The sequence below is a fragment of the Hibiscus syriacus genome, unplaced genomic scaffold, assembly GCF_006381635.1.
Source record: "Hibiscus syriacus cultivar Baekdansim isolate YM2019G1 unplaced genomic scaffold, ASM638163v2 tig00109987_pilon, whole genome shotgun sequence".
In the NCBI taxonomy this organism is placed as follows: Eukaryota; Viridiplantae; Streptophyta; class Magnoliopsida; order Malvales; family Malvaceae; genus Hibiscus; species Hibiscus syriacus.
Genome location: NW_024062550.1, coordinates 1,579,362 through 1,599,419, shown reverse-complemented (window position 1 = coordinate 1,599,419; position 20,058 = coordinate 1,579,362). Strand labels below are relative to the sequence as shown.

The following is a 20,058-nucleotide window of genomic DNA, read 5'->3' as shown; positions in this document are numbered from 1 at the left end:
GTATGCAGTGGAACCAAACACATGTAAGGAATCATAATCTGTAGCAGGTTCTCCAAACCATTTTTCTAATGGTGTTTTACCACCAATAGCAGTCGATGGTAAGCGATTGACAAGGTGACAAGCATAGACCAAAGCCTCAGCCCAAAATTCTTTGCCTAACCCAGCATTAGACAACATACACCGAACCTTCTCCACTAATGTTCAGTTCATACACTCTGCCACCCCATTCTGTTGTGGTGTACTTCTGACAGTGAAATGCCTGACAATACCTTCTTCTTCACAGACTTTCAGAAATGGATCGTTTTTTACTCTCCACCATTGTCTGTACGGAGACGTTTGATTTTTCTGCCTGTTTGAGTCTCCACCATCTTTTTCCATTTAATGAAAAATCCTAGCACCTCATCCTTTGTCTTCATTGTATACACCCAAACTCTCCGGGAAAAATCATCAACAAAGGTGACATAATAATGTGTTCCTCCCAATGAAGTTGTCTTGGAAGGCCCCCATACATCTGAATGAACATAATCCAAAATACCTTTAGTATCATGGATTGTTGTTCCAAATTTCACCCTCGTCTTCTTCCCTTTGATGCAATGCTCACAAAAAGCTAATTTGCAAGCCCGAGCACCCTTCAATAATCCTTGATCTATCATCAATTTCAAGGATTTTTCACCAACATGCCCAAGCGCATATGCCATAACCTGGTTGCTTCTGACTCCTGTTCATCAGTAGAAGCTGCCACTGCTGCTGTCCCAACAATTGTACTACCCAGAAAGTAATACACATTGTTTCTTTTCCGGATTCCCTTCATTATCACCAGTGCACCAGAGATAATCCTCATAATCCCATCTTTTGCCCTCACTTCTAAACCTTTTGACTCTAAGGTTCCCACAGAGATGATATTTCTCATTAAATCTGGTACATAATGGACACCTGTTAAGGTTCTGATTGATCCATCCTGATTCCTCAAGCGAATTGAACCAATCCCAAGTGTGTCAAGAGGGGAATTATTTGCTGTGTAGACAATTCCACCTTTTAGTTCTTTAAAATCAAAGAACCATTCTCTATTGGGGTCATATGGTGGCTACAAGTTGAATCTAACAACCATGAACTGGAACAGCTGGTTGATGGCGTAGCAGCAAATGCAAAATCTGAATCTGCATCATCATACTCGACCACATTTGATTCTGAGACAGCCTTTCCCCTTTCAGGTTTGCCTTTGTTCTTTAGCCTAGGACATTCTTTCTTCCAGTGCCCTTTTTCTCGACAAAAGGCACATTCATCTTTGCTCAATCTGGACTTTAACTTCGATCTCCCTCTCATTCCTTTATTCTGACTCTTCAACGGCCTCTAACAACAAGAGCTTCTACTTCGACACTTGTGTTTTCTTGTTTGTCTTTCTTTCTCAATTCATAATTATACAAGGCAACAGTTACTTCACTGAGAGACACATCAACTTTCCCATGAAGTAGAGTAGTTTCAAGATACTCAAACTCATCAGGAAGTGATCCCATCAATATTAGAGTCAGATCTTCGTCTTCAAAAGTCACGTCCATATTCATCAGATCAGTCACCAGCTGATTAAAGCTAGTAATGTGATCATTCATAGTAGTACCATGATACATAGTTGAAGCGAAACAATCTCTTTTTCATGTAGAGCTTGTTCTGACCGCTTTTCTTCAAAAATTTCTCCTCCAGTGCCTTCCACAATTTACTTGCAGAAGTTTCCTTAGAAAATGCATACTTCTTCTCTCTAGAAAGACACGATCGAATAGTACCACATGCCAATCTATTGATCCTCTTCCATTCTTTCTCCTCAACATCATCTGGTTTCTCTCCTTCAATAGCAATGTCTAGACCCTGCTGAAATAGGGCATCTAGAACCTCACTTTGCCACATGCCAAAATGACCGGTGCCATCAAAAATCTCCACTGCAAATCTAACATTTGTCACAGCTGTTGACGACGATGTGGATGTTTTTGTTGCGTCTGCCATTTCTGCTACAAATTCTATTTAATAGCTGTCAATGCGGAATGCCAACTATCCCAAGGATTTTTTTTCTGATGTGGAAGATCAGCCTAAGCCGCAACCACAGAGCATACTAAAATAAACCAAGAGCGCTGATATCAATTGTTGTGGAATTCGGGTTAATTTCCACCAATAATAACAAATTCACCTTGAGAACTATTATCTAGGTGACTAGTGTGAAAACGATTGTACTAAAAATCACACCAAGGTAGATTCCCAGGAAAGAGGAGGGGTCACAATGGTCTCTCTTAAAATCCACTTTCCTTAGACAGAACTACCAAGACAAGTAATTTTAATAGGACAATAATTAACAACAACTATACCCGACAATAGCTATTAAATAGACATAAAGAGAACACCAAAATTTAACGAGGTTAGGCCAAAATTATGCCTACCTCCTTGAACACTACTAAAATAATATTTCACTAGTAGAGGAAATATTACAAAGAGAAAGAAAGAATACAAATAGCCTTTAATATAGAAAAAGGCTTATTTTTGTGGGATATTAAACTAAGGAGGAAGAGGACTCTATTTATAACAAAAGAATTTCCCCTCATCCTTATACAAAACCAATGTGGGATATTTGCCAAAAACCAACAGAAAGAAGGTAAAAGAGAATTATCGGTCTCGTCTCATGGAGACCATGAGGTACCCGAAGAAGCCCGGGAACTATTACCCCGATACGATGAGTGACTTACAGTTCATGAGGGTCGTGGACTTCACAATCAAGTCCTCTCCACCCTCATGCCCTTAATTAGGTCATCCTGTGATGCTATAGTCAAAGTCATAGTAAACGATTTACGCCCTACATGATCTTTAGATTGTGCTCTCTTTCCGTAAGTTACTCCCCAAGATTCATTAGAAGGTAAGAGAGTAAATATTAAGCATTTCATGGTATTGTCACCTAAAAACTACAATATATAATTGTTGAAAGTTTCGATATTTCTTAAGTAGCAATAACAGATCCATAAATGTTTTTCAGAGTGGACACATATGTACTAAAAGAGGAATTTTTTTGTACGAGAGAGGCACCATTAGTAAAATGGACAACAAATATAAAGAAATTCATATTCCAGGATGAACATATATCTATCCGCATCTGCCACTGCTAAAAGGTAAAATCGAGTGATTTGTACAATGTTAGGAGGTAAGTCATAGTAAACGTTTTACGTCCTAAATGATCTTCAGATCGTGTCCTCCTCTCCGAGACACTCTCTGGTGCTCTTTAGAAGACGGGAGATAAAATCTTGGACACTCTACGATAATGTCACATTGAAAATACAAAATATTGAATTATTGAAAGTTTCAACCGATTATATAATCAAAATATCTCTTGAAAAGCTATAACCGAGAGCTGATATAAACAGTGGTGGAACATAAGTAGGGCTAGTGGGAACATGCCCCCAAAATTTCAAACATTATAATTTAGATCCCTTAAATTTTCAAAAAATTTAATTTGGTCCCCCTAAAATTTTTAAAAATTCAGATTAAACTTTAAATTTCTTAATGTCCTTAATTAAATCTCCTCCTATAATCTTAACAAAATTCTTATTAAGCCTCTCAAAATTTAAAAATTTTAGTTAGACCCTAATATTTTAAAAAAATATATATAAATTAAACTCTTCGAAGTTCTAAATTACCCCTCAAATTTTATCACCAAATTCCGCTACTAGATATAACAATCGTAATCAAGACGGGTTTATGATAATTTGGTGCAGCAACAACTCTTAAAATATTCGACCTAACAGTCCCACAATACAAGTTCCCATAAATCACGATAGGACAACATCAAAAATGACAAATTCGAACCGCCCATTGTTAAAATTCTTTAATATAAATTCTGTCCCCTGTTTCTCTTAGGTTGTTTTCATATGTTTGTTTTATGTTCATTTTATTTCCACTCATAATTAATATTCAAAACATTATAAATTTTATAAATATTTTATTGATTTAATTGATATTATTAAAAATATTAAGAATATATAAAGTTAAATCTCACACGAGATAGAAGGAAAAAAAGGGTTATACTAATCAAAATAATTTATCTTTTAAGACAATAATTAATCTATTACACGATTTCTAACTAATATTATCATTGTAATAACTTAAAGATTATATATTTGAATAGTTAAAAAAAGGGTCAAGACCACTTACACCGTGTAATTTTTTTTAAAATTTTATATATTTAGGATCATTGGATCGAAGGAAATTAAAGGCTGAGATTCATCCTTATTTTTTTCGGAGTGAATATATTCTTATTTTCTACTGTTAATCTCATTTTGTAATTTCTCTCATCCAATTGTCCCAAAAAAGATATAAAACTATAAGGGTACGTTTGGTTCATGGAATGTAAGATTATCAGTGAAAATAAAGATTACCAGGGAATAGGATTACTGAGAATGTTATATTTTGTGTTTTGTTGGTTTAGCAGGAATGTAATATTAAAGTGTTTGATTAAAGGAATAAAAGATTATTGGAATGTATATTTTACCAAATTGTCCTTATTATATATTTGTTTTTTAACAAGTTGAATTCTACTATAATAGTACTATAATTAATTTATATATTTTCTTTAAAAAATTTAAATTGATAAAATTTATATAATTTTTTTACAAAATTGAAAAGATAAATATGTTTAATGAAAGGGTAAAATTTTATTCTAACCCCTGAACTTCATATAAAATTTTAATTATAGATTTTTTTTGTAAATCTAAAATAGTTTAAGGATAAATTTGTAATCTAACCTTCGTAGAATTTTTATTATTCAAAGAAGAATTTTTTTGAAAAAAAAATTAAGGGCATTTTAGTCCAAAATACCGGTAATCCAACAATACCTAAGGGAAAGAGGTAATCACATTTCTGGTAATATATCCCAAAAAATCTATTGTTGGTAATAAAAGATTATCGGAGCTGGGAATGTTGACCAACCAAACGGGGAATAAGGATTACATTCCCCGGTAATAAAATATACATTGAACCAAACATCCCCTAAGAGTTTTATATAATGGAACTGGATTTAGCCCTATAAATAATACTTTATATCTGTGGATTTTAGTTGTTTGAGACCAAGGAATTGGTTGTGTCCACCCCTAGTTTTTGTTGAATGTAAGAAAACTGCTGATCGGGCAACTAGATTTCCAACAAATTGGATCGATATGAAAAGCATAGATTATATTAAATAATCAGCAAGTACTGAGAAAAGTCCACATGATGTGAATCAGTGAGCCAATGAGGGGAAGTGTATTTTCCTTTTGTTTCTCGGGAAAATGAAAGAAAATTCATGATTCCTTCACATGGCATGATTGCTTTCCTTACACCGACCCCCATGGTGTTAAATTAATTGAATTTGGACAATTAATCACTCCCTTTTCAATGACTTTTACTTTGTAATTGGACCAGTCAATGAAGTTAGTTTAAATTTAATTTTTTATGAATTATTTCAATTTTATTATTTTAAATTTTAGATTTGAGTTTAAAATGATTTTTAATGGGACAAGTTGTTCTGATATTGATCTATTGTGATCGAATATTGAGATGGATAATTTGTATGAGTCTAAAATTAAGGGATTTGTTATATTTTAATTCGAGAAATTAGAGAGAATGAAAATCAGTTTTACTAAAATTTAAATCGATAAGGATCTAAAATGTTATTAGACTAAAATTTTGAGATACTCCCTTCTTACTTTTTATCTACCTTCGTCCCGATATTTAAGCATAGATTAGATAAATTACAAGTATCAAATTTTTATTAAGCTTAGGTGATTACAACGTGATATCTGTTATAAAGATTCAAGTCATTTGACAACGAACGCGCTCGATCACCTTGTTTACAATGCTTGAACTTAATACCTTTACGGATAAATCATCTTTAACTACCAAGATAATTCGATTTGTGCAAATTTAAGTTCATTAATTTTATATTTATCTAAACTTTAGTGGGAAAATGCTGAAAAAAGAAAAAGAAAAAAAAAAGAGTTTTATAGTGCGGCACCCTTAATATACGGTTAAATAAATGCGCTACCGGTTTTGTTATTATTATTTTTTTAACAAAACCGGTAAAAATATTACCTAAAACATTAATATTTTTTAATAATTCCGGTAAAGTATCTAATAATAACAAAACAGGTAGCGTTTTATCGGATTTATTAATAAAATTAGTAAATAATCCAATAATAATAAAATCGGTAGAAATAATAATATTTCTGATAATTTTTTACCGATTTTATTAAAAAAAATAATAACAAAACTGGTAACGTGTGATCATTTCCTTAAAAAAAACTACACAACTTGAACCAAAGCAAGCAACCTCTTGATAGCCTATAAATAGTTTTCCAAGTTACCGGTTTCTTTGTGATATGGGATATTAGCAATGGAGCTTCCAGTGATAGATTTTGCTGCACTCAACGGCCAGAAAAGGAGCAAAACAATGGCGCTCCTCAACGAAGCTTGTGAGAAATGGGGCTGCTTTCAGGTGAAAGACATCATCCCATCCTCCTCTTTATTTCAACTCCAGATTATGATTTTCTTTTATAAACCTTTCGTGCTTTTACAAAATTTGCACCTGCAAATGTGATTTTAATGGTGGGTTTTCCTTTTTCTGCAGGTCGATAACCATGGGATCGACAAGGAGTTGATGGAGAAGGTGAAAGAATTGGTGAATGTTCATTACGATGAGAATCTGAAGGCAAAGTTTTATGAATCTGAGATCGTTGAAAGCTTAAACAGCAATGGATTCATCTCAGATAGGGACTGGGAAACCACCTTCTTCATTTGGCATCGTCCAAATAACAACATCCATGAGATCCCAAACATTTCAAAGGAACTCTGGTGAGTTAGTATTCACATTCGACACTTGTAATCAATAAAAATAAATAAATAGGTGGGTACTGCTTTATTAAGTCATTTAACTATTAAAAATTATAAAATAATCCTCTGACTATAGAATGTTGTTTTGTTAAGTAGCTTGACTATTAAAGTTATAAAATGATAGTCCGACTATTCATTATGTTTCAAACTCGTCCTTTTTCGTTAAAAGATTGACGGTTGTTTAAGCTGGACGTCAACATGATAACTGGAATATGATAGTCATTTAGGATTCTAGTATTATATTTTATCATATCACAGTAAACATATTAACGTCAACTCTAAATATAATCTATTTTTTAACGAAAATGACGAATTTGGAACATAATAATTAGTCGAGTGACCATTTTGTAACTTTTAATAACCGATGGACTTAACAAACTAACACTTATAATCGAAAGACCATTTTATAACTTTTAATAGTTGAAATACTTAACAAAACAAGACTATCTGTGTACTTATCATGAAAAAACCGTATCTAAACCAACACGAAATAATATTATAATTTATCTATTATATATTTTAAAATAATTATAGTAATACATTCGTATATTATTTTTTAATTAAATTCTTATTTCACCTAATAAAAAATTAAAAACGATACATATATAAAAGTCGGGTACAAGTTTTGATCTCAAAAGTGAGTCAGATTTTGGACCAGATGAAATCCTTCTTTAACTCCGAGACGGAGTAAATGGACGGATTTAATTTTCGGATTAAGTTCGAGTGGATCAGAAATTTGGCCCGACCCATAATCATCTTTGAATATAATCATATTTCCAAAGAACGGCTTGAACCGGTTTACATATTACATATTAGAAGAGAAAAACTGAATATACAACTTGAATCGGTTTTATATATATTATATAGACAGACATAATGTAAACACTTCCAAGGTGACTTTAATATCGAAAGGGTTCGAGTTAGATGTAATCGAGTCGAATTGAGTCAAAATTAGAAATTCCATCCAACTCGGTCTGATATAGAGATGTAACTTCTAAGGATGCTCTAAGTACATGATTCATTGGTGGCTAAAAAATGATGAATGTTTTTACAGTGAAACAATGGATGAATACATAGCACAGCTGCTGAAACTAGCGGAAACCCTCTCCGAACTCATGTGTGAGAATCTAGGGCTGGACCCAAACCACATAAAGAAAGCCTTCTCGGGCACCAAAGGCCCATCCGTAGGGACGAAAGTGGCGATCTACCCTCAATGTCCTAACCCGGACCTCGTGAGAGGTCTCCGGGAACACACTGATGCCGGCGGTATCATATTATTGCTCCAGGACGACCAGGTCCCGGGCCTCGAATTCCTGAAAGACGGACAATGGCAAAGGATTCCCCCCTCGAGAAACAACACCATCTTCGTCAACACGGGCGACCAGCTCGAAGTGTTGAGCAATGGGAGGTACAAGAGTGTGTTGCACCGTGTGATGGCCGAAAAGCATGGAAGTAGGCTTTCGATCGCTACGTTTTATAACCCCGCCGGTGATGCAATGATTTCTCCAGCCTCGGAACTGTTGTACCCTAGCGGTTATTGTTTCGGGGATTATTTGAAGTTGTATTCGACCACGAAGTTTTCGGAGAAGGGGCCGAGGTTCGAGTCGATGAAGATGATGGCTAATGGCCATCATTGATCTCCATGTTTAGGGGACTGAATACTTGGATTGCATTATACTTTTATGTTTTTTTGTTTTGTTGCTTTGTTTCCTACATAAAAAGATGTATTTGTGCTTTCTTTTTAATCATGCATGCATGGGAGGAAGATTGCTTTTTTATGATTACAATAGAAGGAAAAGATAGTTTTTTCAGTTAATTACATCATGCATCCCTCAACTATTACTTATTTTAAATTAGTCTCTAAACTTTTAATCATTCTAATTTCATCCCCAAACTATGATTCTCTACTTTAATCCTCAAACTTTAGAACATTTCAACTTCATCCCTAAACTATGACCCTCACTCTAAATTGGTCCCTAAACTTTTGAATCTTCCAATTTCATCCCCAAATTCATCCAAATATATAATCAGTTTCAACTATAGTTTAACCTACTTCTTTCGAACACATAATAATATAACTTGGTCTAATAGTTTTATTAACATGGTATGTGATTAGCATATACCGATAGTTTGTGATGAAATTGAAATTTTCAAAAGTTTAGGGATGAATTTAAAATGAGGGTTTTAATTTCATGATGAAATTGGAATATTCAAAAGTTTGAGGACTAATCTAGAACTAGAGTCATAGTTTGATTATGAAATTAAAATTATAAAAAACGTTAGAGATTAGTTTAGAATACAAATCATAGTTTAAGGATGTGTGGTGCAATTAATTCATTTTCATGATTTGACTCTGAAGCATAAACCCTATTAAGTATGCATGTGATGATTAAGCATGGTTTTTGGTTACGAGATTGAACTTTGCTTAACGCTAAATCAAGAGATTTAAACTTTACTTTTAAAAAAGGGTAAAGTACACAAATGGTCCCTGAAAATAGAGTACTACTTTATTAAGTCCCTCGACTATTAAAAGTTACAAAATGTTTACATGATTATTCATTATGTTCCAAATTTGTCATTTTCCTTAAAAAAAATTGACGGTTGTTTAAGCTGAACGTTAACATTATGATTGTGATATGATGGTCGTTTGAGGTTCTAAGATCATATTTTATCATATCACAATCAGCAAATTAACGTTCACTCATAATACCAATAGAAAAGGACAAGCGAACATAATGAATAGTCGAGTGATCATTCTATAATTTTTAATAGTCAAGGGACTCAAAAAAACAACACTCTATAATTGGAGGATCATTTTATTACTTTTAATAGTTGAGGGATGTGATATAGTAATACCCTATAGTTGGGGACCATTTGTGTACTTTACCCTTTAGAAAATGCTATTAAATGGAAGATCAAATTTGGTTTGCGCGTTAATAGAACCAAAATTGTTTAGAAACTCCTAAAGGTTTGCATCGAATGGCTCAAACTTCATTTATAAAGGAAGAAGAATAGGTCCATTAGAAAATTGGCATTAGGACCTTAGCTAGTTTAGTGGTTTCGTCCACCGTCCAATGAGTCTGAAATTGGACTATGTTAGTCGACTCGTCATTCTCTCGTGGTCCACCGTCCGGATTGATTGTCCATCTATCGGAGCTATGCCATGTCAGCTCGTCTATTAAGTTTTTAACGATAGATACTAAAATGAAATAAAAACTAAACGTTAGACATGATTTAAAAAAAATTAGATATTAAAACGAATCAAAACTAATATTTTAGGTATTAAATGTGTAATTTACCCAAAAAAGAGAAAACATATAATTCTTTGGTCTCATGACATATAGATAAGCAAACCCACCTTCAGTGTTTGTGAATTTAGTGGTATAAGTTGAAACTTTTACATACAAGTCCCAAAATATTCTAAAATTGTATACCACAGAACCCCACGAAATTAATGTAGCAGACCCTTGGAGCAAGGAGAATAATATATCATCAATCAGTCACCCCTTTGTTTCACCAAAGATTTGACACCCAAAAAGCAATGAATACGATGAATTTTATACTTAGAATATACTTTTTATTTCTCCTATTATTGGATGGTGGAAAAGATGTGATCCCTTTGACAAAATTTGGGACTTTAGGCTCTATTCCACAATTTGTGTGATTCCAAACATGGGGTATAGAATCAATATAACCCTATTCAGCAACAGATACATGATATTTATTTTACTTTTTGGATAAGTTTGTATTTAGCACCTAAATTATTAGTTTTGATCCGTTTTAGTATCTAAACTTTCAAATTTTTAAAAAAACATATCTAAAACATTTTAGTATCTACCGTTAAAAACTTTAGTTTTTATTTCATTTTAATACCTTGTTCAAAATTTAACGTTAAATTTTAAAAAAATTGAAAATTTAACGCTTATCTTTAACAAAGTGATTACGTAAACAAAACCAAAGCCAAACCTGTTGTTTAATCCACAAAGATGACAAAAGTTACAATAACACCAATTATTATCGTGCAAACTGTGTAAAGAACCCTAGCACTTATTCTCAGCAGATGAGCCATTGACAATGGTCTCCATCTGTAAGGCAGGTTTAGGGATCCTTGGCTTGTACCACGAGGCACAAACAAGATACAGTACAAAGTTTATGATCCCCAGAACTGCTAAAAGTCCATAGAAGCAATCAAGTCTCCCATGGTTTATGTTATCAGCCAGCCAGCCTTGCCCACCATTGCTTCCTCCTGTTACTCTCTTCACCACGGATACCAAGAAGCTGCTGACGAAGAAACCGAGCGATAGCGTCGTGAGGAAGAGGCCGGTGCTCATTGTTTTCATTCCTTTGGGTGATTGAGTGATGAAGAAATCGAGTTGGCCTATGTATATGAAGGCCTCGCCGGCTCCCACTAGGAAGAATTGTGGAATCAGAAAGAACACGCTTATCGGCAGCGTCATCGTCGTCGTGGTGGTTCTCGCAACCGACAATCGTTTCTTCTCAGCTAGTGCGGCGGCCGCCATCCCGAACGATGATAGGACTAGGCCTATGGCAATTCTCTGTAGGTTGGTGAAACCTGTTGCGGAAAATGGTTGCTAGCTAATTATGCACATTGCAACAATTATTTGTAGATAAAGGTAAAATTTTGTGTCACATGCTTACCTGGTTTTCCTTTCCATTTCTTCCAAACCGGCATAATGAGACGGTCGTACACGGCGAGTGTGATCAATATCGCAGCGACGAAGAAGACCGTGAGGGAACCGGCAGGAATTAGGAAACCTCCAATTAATCTTTCCATGGTGGAGGCTTGCTCCACTGAAAAAGTGATCATCTGTGCATAAGTGGTCCAAAAATGATGGTTGTGGCCCATATAGGCAGAAGTCCCACCATCATCTTCACTTCTTCCACACGTGTCACCGAGCAAAGTTTCCATGGATTCGGAGCCGAAACGGTGACACTTCTTTCGAAATCGCCTTCGGCAACAATGGCTGCCTTGTCCAAGAAGCTAAGGTAACAAAAACAAAAAAGTAACTGATTAGGACCTTAGGTATGGTATTTATCCCCATGCAAACATTGAAGAACAATGAAATAAACTCACCGGAATTGATCAGTGTGATGAATTCTTTGAGCCTCTGGTGTATCCTCATACAATAATTCAACACTATAAGGTAGTTCCATCTTCCTTTTGTTTATTGCAGCAACAATAACTTGGAAAATCTGAACTATTGGACTACCTGAACTTTTCTTGTACCTGTAGCTTTTAGTCCCTGATAAGAATATCAAGATGGCTACAAGCATGGAAACACAGCAGATTCCGTAACTCCAGCTTCGACCGACTTCATCTTGTAAGTAGACGAGCACGGTGACCGCCGTCAGGGTTCCGATACTGATGAAGAAGAAGAACCTGTTGAAAAAATAGGTCATTTGAGCTTTCTCCTTCTCATCTTTCTCATCGAATTGATCGGTTCCGAACCCGGAGACACTTGATTTCAGGCCGCCTGTGCCTAGTGCAATTAGGTATAAGGCCACGTATAAAATCCCCATCTGAAATCCATTTGCCGGTCTGCATGTATGGGATGCCGATGCATGGCACGGCGGAGGGCGTAACTGTGGCAGCTTTGTAACTATTGCTAATGCCCCAGTCCCCTAAAAAATGATCACCATTTGATCACAGATCAAAAGCTGAACATGCAGCACAAAAGATGATTGAAAATTATAAACAATTTTCTTCAAACACCCACCAGTGTCTGTATGAAGGAAAAGATGGCGATCGTCTTGTACCGGCCTAAGAAAGAATCGGCGAGAAAGCCTCCGAGCAAACACAAGAGGAACGATGTGCCCATGAAATCTGTCACGACATTGGCCGACGTCGAACTCGGAAAATGCATCACCCCAACCAAGTATGTCACAAGGTTAACTGCAATCCCCATTGTTGAAAGCCTCTCACAGACCTCAATGCCTGTCAAATAAGTCCAAAGTTTATGAAAAAGTAAGAGCTCAAAGAAACCCTAGGATTATTTGTTAATTATAGTTTAATTAAGTAAATAAACAAAATGAATGTTAGAAGAAAGTGAAGCCTATAATGTTGTAAAGGTGGAGTAATATTAAATACCACAAAGAACTAGTGGCAAGCAGACTGGCTTTGAGGAAATCTCAATAATTCAGAGCTTTCTACATGCATGATAAAGATCTTCCTTATCCCATCAAACTCCAATCAGAAAATGACATGACATTTATTAACATTCAAGGTATTCGAATATAAAAACCGGTTTAACCGTGCTCGAAATAGTTCGAATCTCAACATCTACGATTTTTTGTTTAAGTTCATGGTGGTTGATGTGACAAACATACCTAGGACGAGTGCAGCCGGAACCCAACCGCCGGTTTTCAGCCTGTCAGCGGGGAAACCCTTGTAGTCCACCGCGTCGGCCACCGTCCAACTCATCTTCCCTTCCTGGAAATCCATTAACGAAACATTTCAGAAGCTTTGATTAATACAATACAATATTTCATAGTGTTAATGAACCTTAGATAACTGACCATTTTTTCTGATATTCAAGAAAAAGGAAGAGCACAACAATGCTGAAAAGGGGAAGACAAGAGAGAAATATATGTTGTAAGAAAGGATTTAAGCTTATATTTTAACTTGAACTCACAACTTGGATGTGTTTTGGGAACTAGCTTCCCCTTTTATAGGCAACAAATCCAACAATTAAATGAACAATGTTGAAGTTAATAAGGACCCTCCACTAATTAATTGAGACAGATTATTGCTCAATGTTTCTTGATATAAATTAAAGGTAGGGATTAGGTTTATCAAGTTATGAGTGGAAAGGCTTTACCACTGACTAAAATCTTTTTTTTAGAAAATAAAAATGGAATTTTAAAGGTGATGGTGATTGAGGGTGGTTAAGATGAAAATTGGAATCTGAAACACTCAGAAACCAATACATAATCTTCAATCTTTAGTATTGAAATTTGTGTGAAAATAATGAACCGTAGACAGCTTTTATTAGTGCATTTGATGCCCCCACAAGCCCCCCAAAATGCTCCTTTATCATTTGTTTTTCTGCATGAAAAACAAAAACAGAAACCTGCAGTGACTTGAAAAAGTTTCACAGAAAAAGGAGAATTTAGAGCATGTTTTACAAACCCTTTTTGTTTGGCATATGAAAAAAAGGGAAAAGAAAGCAAACTTTTCCCAGAAATGCAGCCAAAAGATAATGGAGTATGAGAAACGTTTCACATTGAAACACAGACACAGTGTGATCCTTTCTGTTTGACATGAAAATAACGTTTCTGCACTGCATAAACGATAGTTCATTAAGCTTTCCGACGGTTGATTTCGATGGAGGAACACAGTGTAGCCGACTTTCTTTGCAGGGAGAATGAAGATCACAGATGTATCTATCAAGAAATTGCTTCCATTTAGATAAGATTATATATATTTTACAGAAATCTGACATGGGATCATACAGATAAAACCCTTTTGTTGCTGCAAATGAAAAATCAAAGATACCTTGACCTACAAGTCAAGCAAAACGGGATTGAATAGATTTGGGTCATTTGACAAACACCCATTCTTTTACCTTTTTAATTATTTTAGGGTTTGTTAAAGTTGAACCTAACAACCTAACATTTAGATACCTTTCAATCAACATGAATGTATGTGTATCAGTCCTGCCACTATATGAAGACCCAAATACATTGATGGGGGCAAATGCTCAAAATCGAAGTTGACAAACATAATAATGATTGTTGAGTAGGGTCAAGCAAAGTTGACTATGAAATCATCTCTATCCCTAACACATGCCTAAATACAAAAACAAATTCTACCAATGTGCTCCGCAGGTGTCGGATGGTACTCGAGTTTCGTGACAGATTCGAAAATATTTTTAAGAGTGGAAACACACACCTGTATATATTTTAATAGTTTTGAGATGAATAAAAGGTAGTATTTGTTTAAAATATTTCTTAGTTATTGGCAACACATATACTATGCAGACGCACGTGCTCTAATTCGGAGTCAATAGAAAGAATAACATTCACTTTTACCATTGAGGTCACTCGAGGGGTTCGTACACATATTTTAACAACAAAAAATCAATTGACACAAATAAAACTTTTAGGATGAGCACAACAGACAAAATACATAACTAACAAAAGAAGATTCAGATTTTAAGATAGATACACGTCTACCTTAAACATAAGATGGATCCGCCACTGCTTGAGCTTCACACGTGCGATAGAATTATTTGCACACATATCAACAGACACCACTCAAGAAACCGATCAAACCCACCTGCCATTGCTGCCACATGGTTCATGAAAAGGGATTTTCCACTTCATGTAAGTCCAAATGTGACCCGTAACTAGACAATACCCTCTCACCCATGGGATCCTTTTCCCTTGCCCTTGCCCTTCCACCATCAATTCAAGGATTTGTATAATCTCTTCTCAGGCATATGCCACAGAATCCACAACCACCCCCATATTGTTTACATGATCTTTTCGCCACTTGTGTCCCTATGGAGATTGCTCCAAGTGTAAAGGAAAACAGTAGCATGGGAATGAACTAGTTTCACTTGTTGTTCCAACATGTAGTTCACCCCTCAATTATAGGATGAAAATTTAATCCGAATTCGACGGGTTTCAACCCGACTTGATCTGACCAGGTTAAATTATTTTTAAAAAGGATTCGGGTAAGGTTGAGTCAGATTTTTTAAGAGGTAAGGTCGAGTCGGGTTCGAGTAGAGGGTGAAAAAACTCCAACCCAACCCAACCCAAGGATAATAATATAATTTCTTTAAAAATTTTATTATTTTTAATTAAGTCCTTATTTTATAACAGATCAAATCGGATGGAGAATATATATTTCAAATAGGAATATTCAATTCTCTCACTAACTTACTGCAAATATAAGAATAAATAGACCCTGAATCAATCAGTACAAACACATTCTTGTCATACAACTGAAAAATACTTGTTATTATCTTTGGGTCATCTCGATCCTCGTTAGTCTTACGATTATACACACGAGCTGTAGAACGTATCTCTTGTGGAGCCGATGACTCTGATTGACTTCTTCATCTACCTCTACCTCTTCCTCTCTGGGTAGCCGAGGCAGACCTCTCTGGCTGAGCAGATTCACCAGCTAACATGGGACAATCCCGAACAAAATGCCTGGTGTCCCCACATTTAAAGCAGGCTCCAAAAATCATCCTGTAAATCCCCAAGTGATTCTTTCCACAATGTGGACATGGTTTAATTTGACTCGGATTAGATCTCCTATCTCCATATCCCACTAATCGTGTTTGTCGTCCCCTCATCATATTTGATCCCTTCGCGTTGGATGCCATAAACTCTGATCTCGTTTAGGGTCAAAAACCAACATGTCTGCCCCTTTTAGATGGTGCATCACTCGATGACTTAATGGATTTTAGTTGATGGATTTTAGTTGATGGATTTTGGTTGTTATGATATGAAGTGCTAAAACATTGCTTGTAAATTGTCTCATATATCTTCTGTGGAGTGTTTTGGTGGACTAAGCTGTCAATGACTTAATGGATAAGTAATCTATTCTAGCCAAGTTGTGATTTCTTTTGAAAAGTTTTGCTTACATGTATGTATTAGGGTCGGACAAGGATATGCTAACAACTGCAAGTTCAAAGGGAATTCAAAAGATGGTTTTGTACGTCTTTTGGTGTTTTTCAAACTAAATTATTGCTGGTTATGATGGTTCATACAACATTCTTTTTTTTGGTTCCATTAATACCTTTCTGTTTGATAGCCTTCTCATTTCATTCTAAAATTGTATCTTTATATTGTGTTAGGCAATCAAATACCTCTCGGCTGCAGGATTTGGTGCCAAGTTGCTTGGTGTATTTGGAAATGGGATGGTACAATCTTTCATACATGCACGTACCTTAACTCCGTCAGGTAAGCATGAGAGATCTACTCTGGGAGTTGGCCTTGCACATAATGATGTTTTCTTTACACATCAGTTATTTGGGAGAGTTTATGCCTTGAGCATCTTAGTCTCATGTTCTATGCCGACAGCATCAGTAATAAAGTTCTCCGCCTCTTGAACCTTTTATGGTCCTATTATTGCATGACCATCATCAGTATTTGGCCTAGATGCTATAATTAATTAGTCTACAAGGCATTGGCTTCTGTGGGAACTAACTTGTAATTGAACTGCAAGTTATTGTTGGACCTGCTAGCTGTGTACTAATGTACTTTTTACCTGTTTTTCCTTTTGCCAGACATGAGAAAGCCAAAGCTGGCTTCTGAAATCGCTAAGCAACTTCGAAGGTTCTAAAGAACCTCGACCATGGATTGACCTCTTTAAGTTCTTTGAGAAAGGTTTGAGAACCAACTTCTTTTACATGTTTACATAAAAAAAATGAGATGGGATTACTTCGGTTGCAGTGGTTTCAACATTTATCTTCTTTGTTTTGTTTATCTTCAACTTTTGGCTTTTCAGATAGTATTACTTGTGTGGAGTTTTGACTCATTATGTCTTCTTTTAACAATTGTCATTAGCAATGTCCAGGGTGGGAACATTGAGTTTTCTTCTTAAGATTATTACCTAGCAGTATTAGATGTATATCTAACACACAAGGCTTTCTTTTGCAGCATCTTCTCTCCAGTTTGAAGATACCGATAAACAGAAGATATATGAGACAATTTCGTTTGAGGAAGTGCATAAGGAAGCTACACAGCTGAAGGTAAGATCTCTTTTTATGTTATAGTTTATTCATCTGGTGCTGATGAAGGGAAGATGCTATGTATTTCTGATTATATGTTTTGATTCAACATCAAGAAGTTTATCCCTGTTTATGAGAGTGTCTCTTGATGACGGATCAGGAATTGACAGGTCTTCTCAATGCTCCAGTGGTGTTTGCTCACAATGATTTACTCTCTGGAAATTTGATGCGTAATGATGAACAAGTTATGTCAGAACTTGCAACTTTGAGTTTGTTCACTCTGCTAACCTGCCACCTTTCTTCTCGTCCCATTGAAACTCACAGAACGCCCATACATGCTATTCATGTGTAGGTTGTAATGTTGTATCTATTTACAGTAGACACATCTTGCATTCTATATGTGCTGGTCTCTCTCCCCTCTATCTCATAACACACGCAAACAGATGTTTGTGGCACGTGCATGTGCACACTTTTGCACTCATATTTCAAGACAAGTCCAGTGTCCTTATCCCTAGCAAATTTCCATATGTTGATATTGGGTTTGGTTTTTGCTCTTTGTACAATCAATAGATAAGCATATTACCGGTAGTGACAAGGGAAGCAACACTGCTGGTTAGGCATAACATAAATGATATCTTAAAACTATTACACGATGGTTCTTAAAGATGGAACACTTTGGGTTGGTAGATATGACAATGTTAAGTTGTAAACGGGAAGGGTGTTGGCATAGGTATAGATGTCAATATGGGTGGAGTGCAGTGCAGTGTCTTTATCCAAAGAAATTTTTGGTTGCTAATATGGGTTTGATATGCAAATTTATGCAATGAAACTGAACCAACACCGTTGCTTAGACGTACGGTACGAAAGAATAAGAATATCTCTAAACTATTCCATATTATAGTTCTTAAAAACAAAACTCTATTGCATGTTGATTTGCCAATCTCAATATGAGATCTAGTAGGCGTAGGATGCTAGCAATGTGGTAAATACTGCAAAGGTGTATTATGTTTTACTAGATTTTTCTTAAAGATAAGACATGGATCATAAGGCCTTTTCCAATCTTCTTACTTGAAACTGCATCAGTTGGGCACTAGTCAGTATCCAAGAAATATTGTCTATAATATCATCTGATATGAATACAACCTCAAAACAAGTTCACAGTAGTGTGTGGAATGACACTCATTCAAGGATGTACTATTTGACGATACGTTTGTCACCATGCTAGACGCTTGGGAACAGGATGTCTCACGAAACCCATACCCGAAAGAGAGAAGAATGCGATATTGTGTTGGTGTCTAACTACCGGATGGAATTTAAGAATATAAATTGTTCCAGTTTTTTTTTATGTGCCGACTTAACTGTTGATTTTGTTAATGTCCAGAAAAGCTCTACATCATAGACTTTGAGTACGGGTCTTACAATTACAGAGGCTTCGACATTGGAAATCACTTCAATGAATATGCAGGCTATGACTGTGATTATAGCTTGTAAGTTTCATCTATATCTTCTGCATTGCCATTCTCTGTGTGTTCTCGTGCATCGACGCTGAGTTCTTGAATAGATTGGCACATACCTACTGATTATTGAACATGGTGTCAAATTGTCAATGCAATGCAGGTATCCTTGTAAAGACGAACAATATCATTTTTTCAGGCATTACTTGCAACCTGAAAAACCATACAAGGTATGTATCTCTCTGATCGGTGCATTTTTGGTTTGATAAAATTGCCCCCTAAATCGAATATTGCTGTAAATCGATCTTGTTTACGTATTCGGAATACCTTTAAAGAGGCTTTTTTACTCGGGGATATATTTAGATTTTAAATTTGTACTGCATGCTTTGTTTCTGGTTTGAAAAACTCTTTACAGTAAAGCTCCTTTTATCAACCACAGGTATCAGAAAAAGATCTTGAAGCTCTCTATGTGGAAGCAAATACATTAATGTTAGCTTCACATTTATATTGGGCGTTATGGTCCTTAATCCAGGTATCTTCATTCCCCGATTATGCTTTTTCATTCCCCGGAAACCATCGCATTCATTCGAGTCATTTTCTTTCCTGCTTATGATAGGCAAGGATGTCTCCAATCGATTTTGATTATATCGAGTATTTCTTCTTGCGGTACAACGAATACTAGAAGCAGAAGGAGACGATCATCTCCCTTGCAAAATCTCACTTATCAAGATCTGGAAAAGCACAAGTTTGTTGGTGTTTCATGAATAGCCTTTCTATATGGCATAGCTTTCTGTGTCGAGCATTCCGATCCCTTCCGTGTTAGTATTCTTGTAAAACATTTTAAAGAATAAAGCGATTTGGGTGAATGTCGCCAGATATATCCTTTTGTCTTCGATGATCTTGCCGGATGTCACTGTGGTTAACAGGATCGGATCAAGGTGTATTGTTGGCCGGTAATCGCCTCTATGTAACATATGGCGAAACAGGCATGTAGTAATTTGATG

General features: G+C 35.7%; 1 protein-coding gene and 2 pseudogenes across 1 annotated transcript; 2 read left to right on the top strand and 1 right to left on the bottom strand.

Annotated features, from left to right (window-relative positions):
* The first annotated feature begins 6,366 nt into the window (after positions 1–6,366).
* Positions 6,367–8,642, top strand: LOC120211921 (1-aminocyclopropane-1-carboxylate oxidase 1-like). The gene is made up of 3 exons (XM_039210389.1): positions 6,367–6,499; positions 6,632–6,855; positions 7,949–8,642. Exons 1-3 carry the CDS (start codon positions 6,398–6,400, stop codon positions 8,529–8,531), a joined length of 909 nt encoding a protein of 302 aa, XP_039066320.1. The 5' UTR covers positions 6,367–6,397; the 3' UTR covers positions 8,532–8,642.
* A 2,204-nt stretch (positions 8,643–10,846) lies between these two features.
* Positions 10,847–13,489, bottom strand: LOC120211920 (annotated as a pseudogene).
* A 750-nt stretch (positions 13,490–14,239) lies between these two features.
* Positions 14,240–20,001, top strand: LOC120211984 (annotated as a pseudogene).
* The last annotated feature ends 57 nt before the right edge of the window (positions 20,002–20,058 follow it).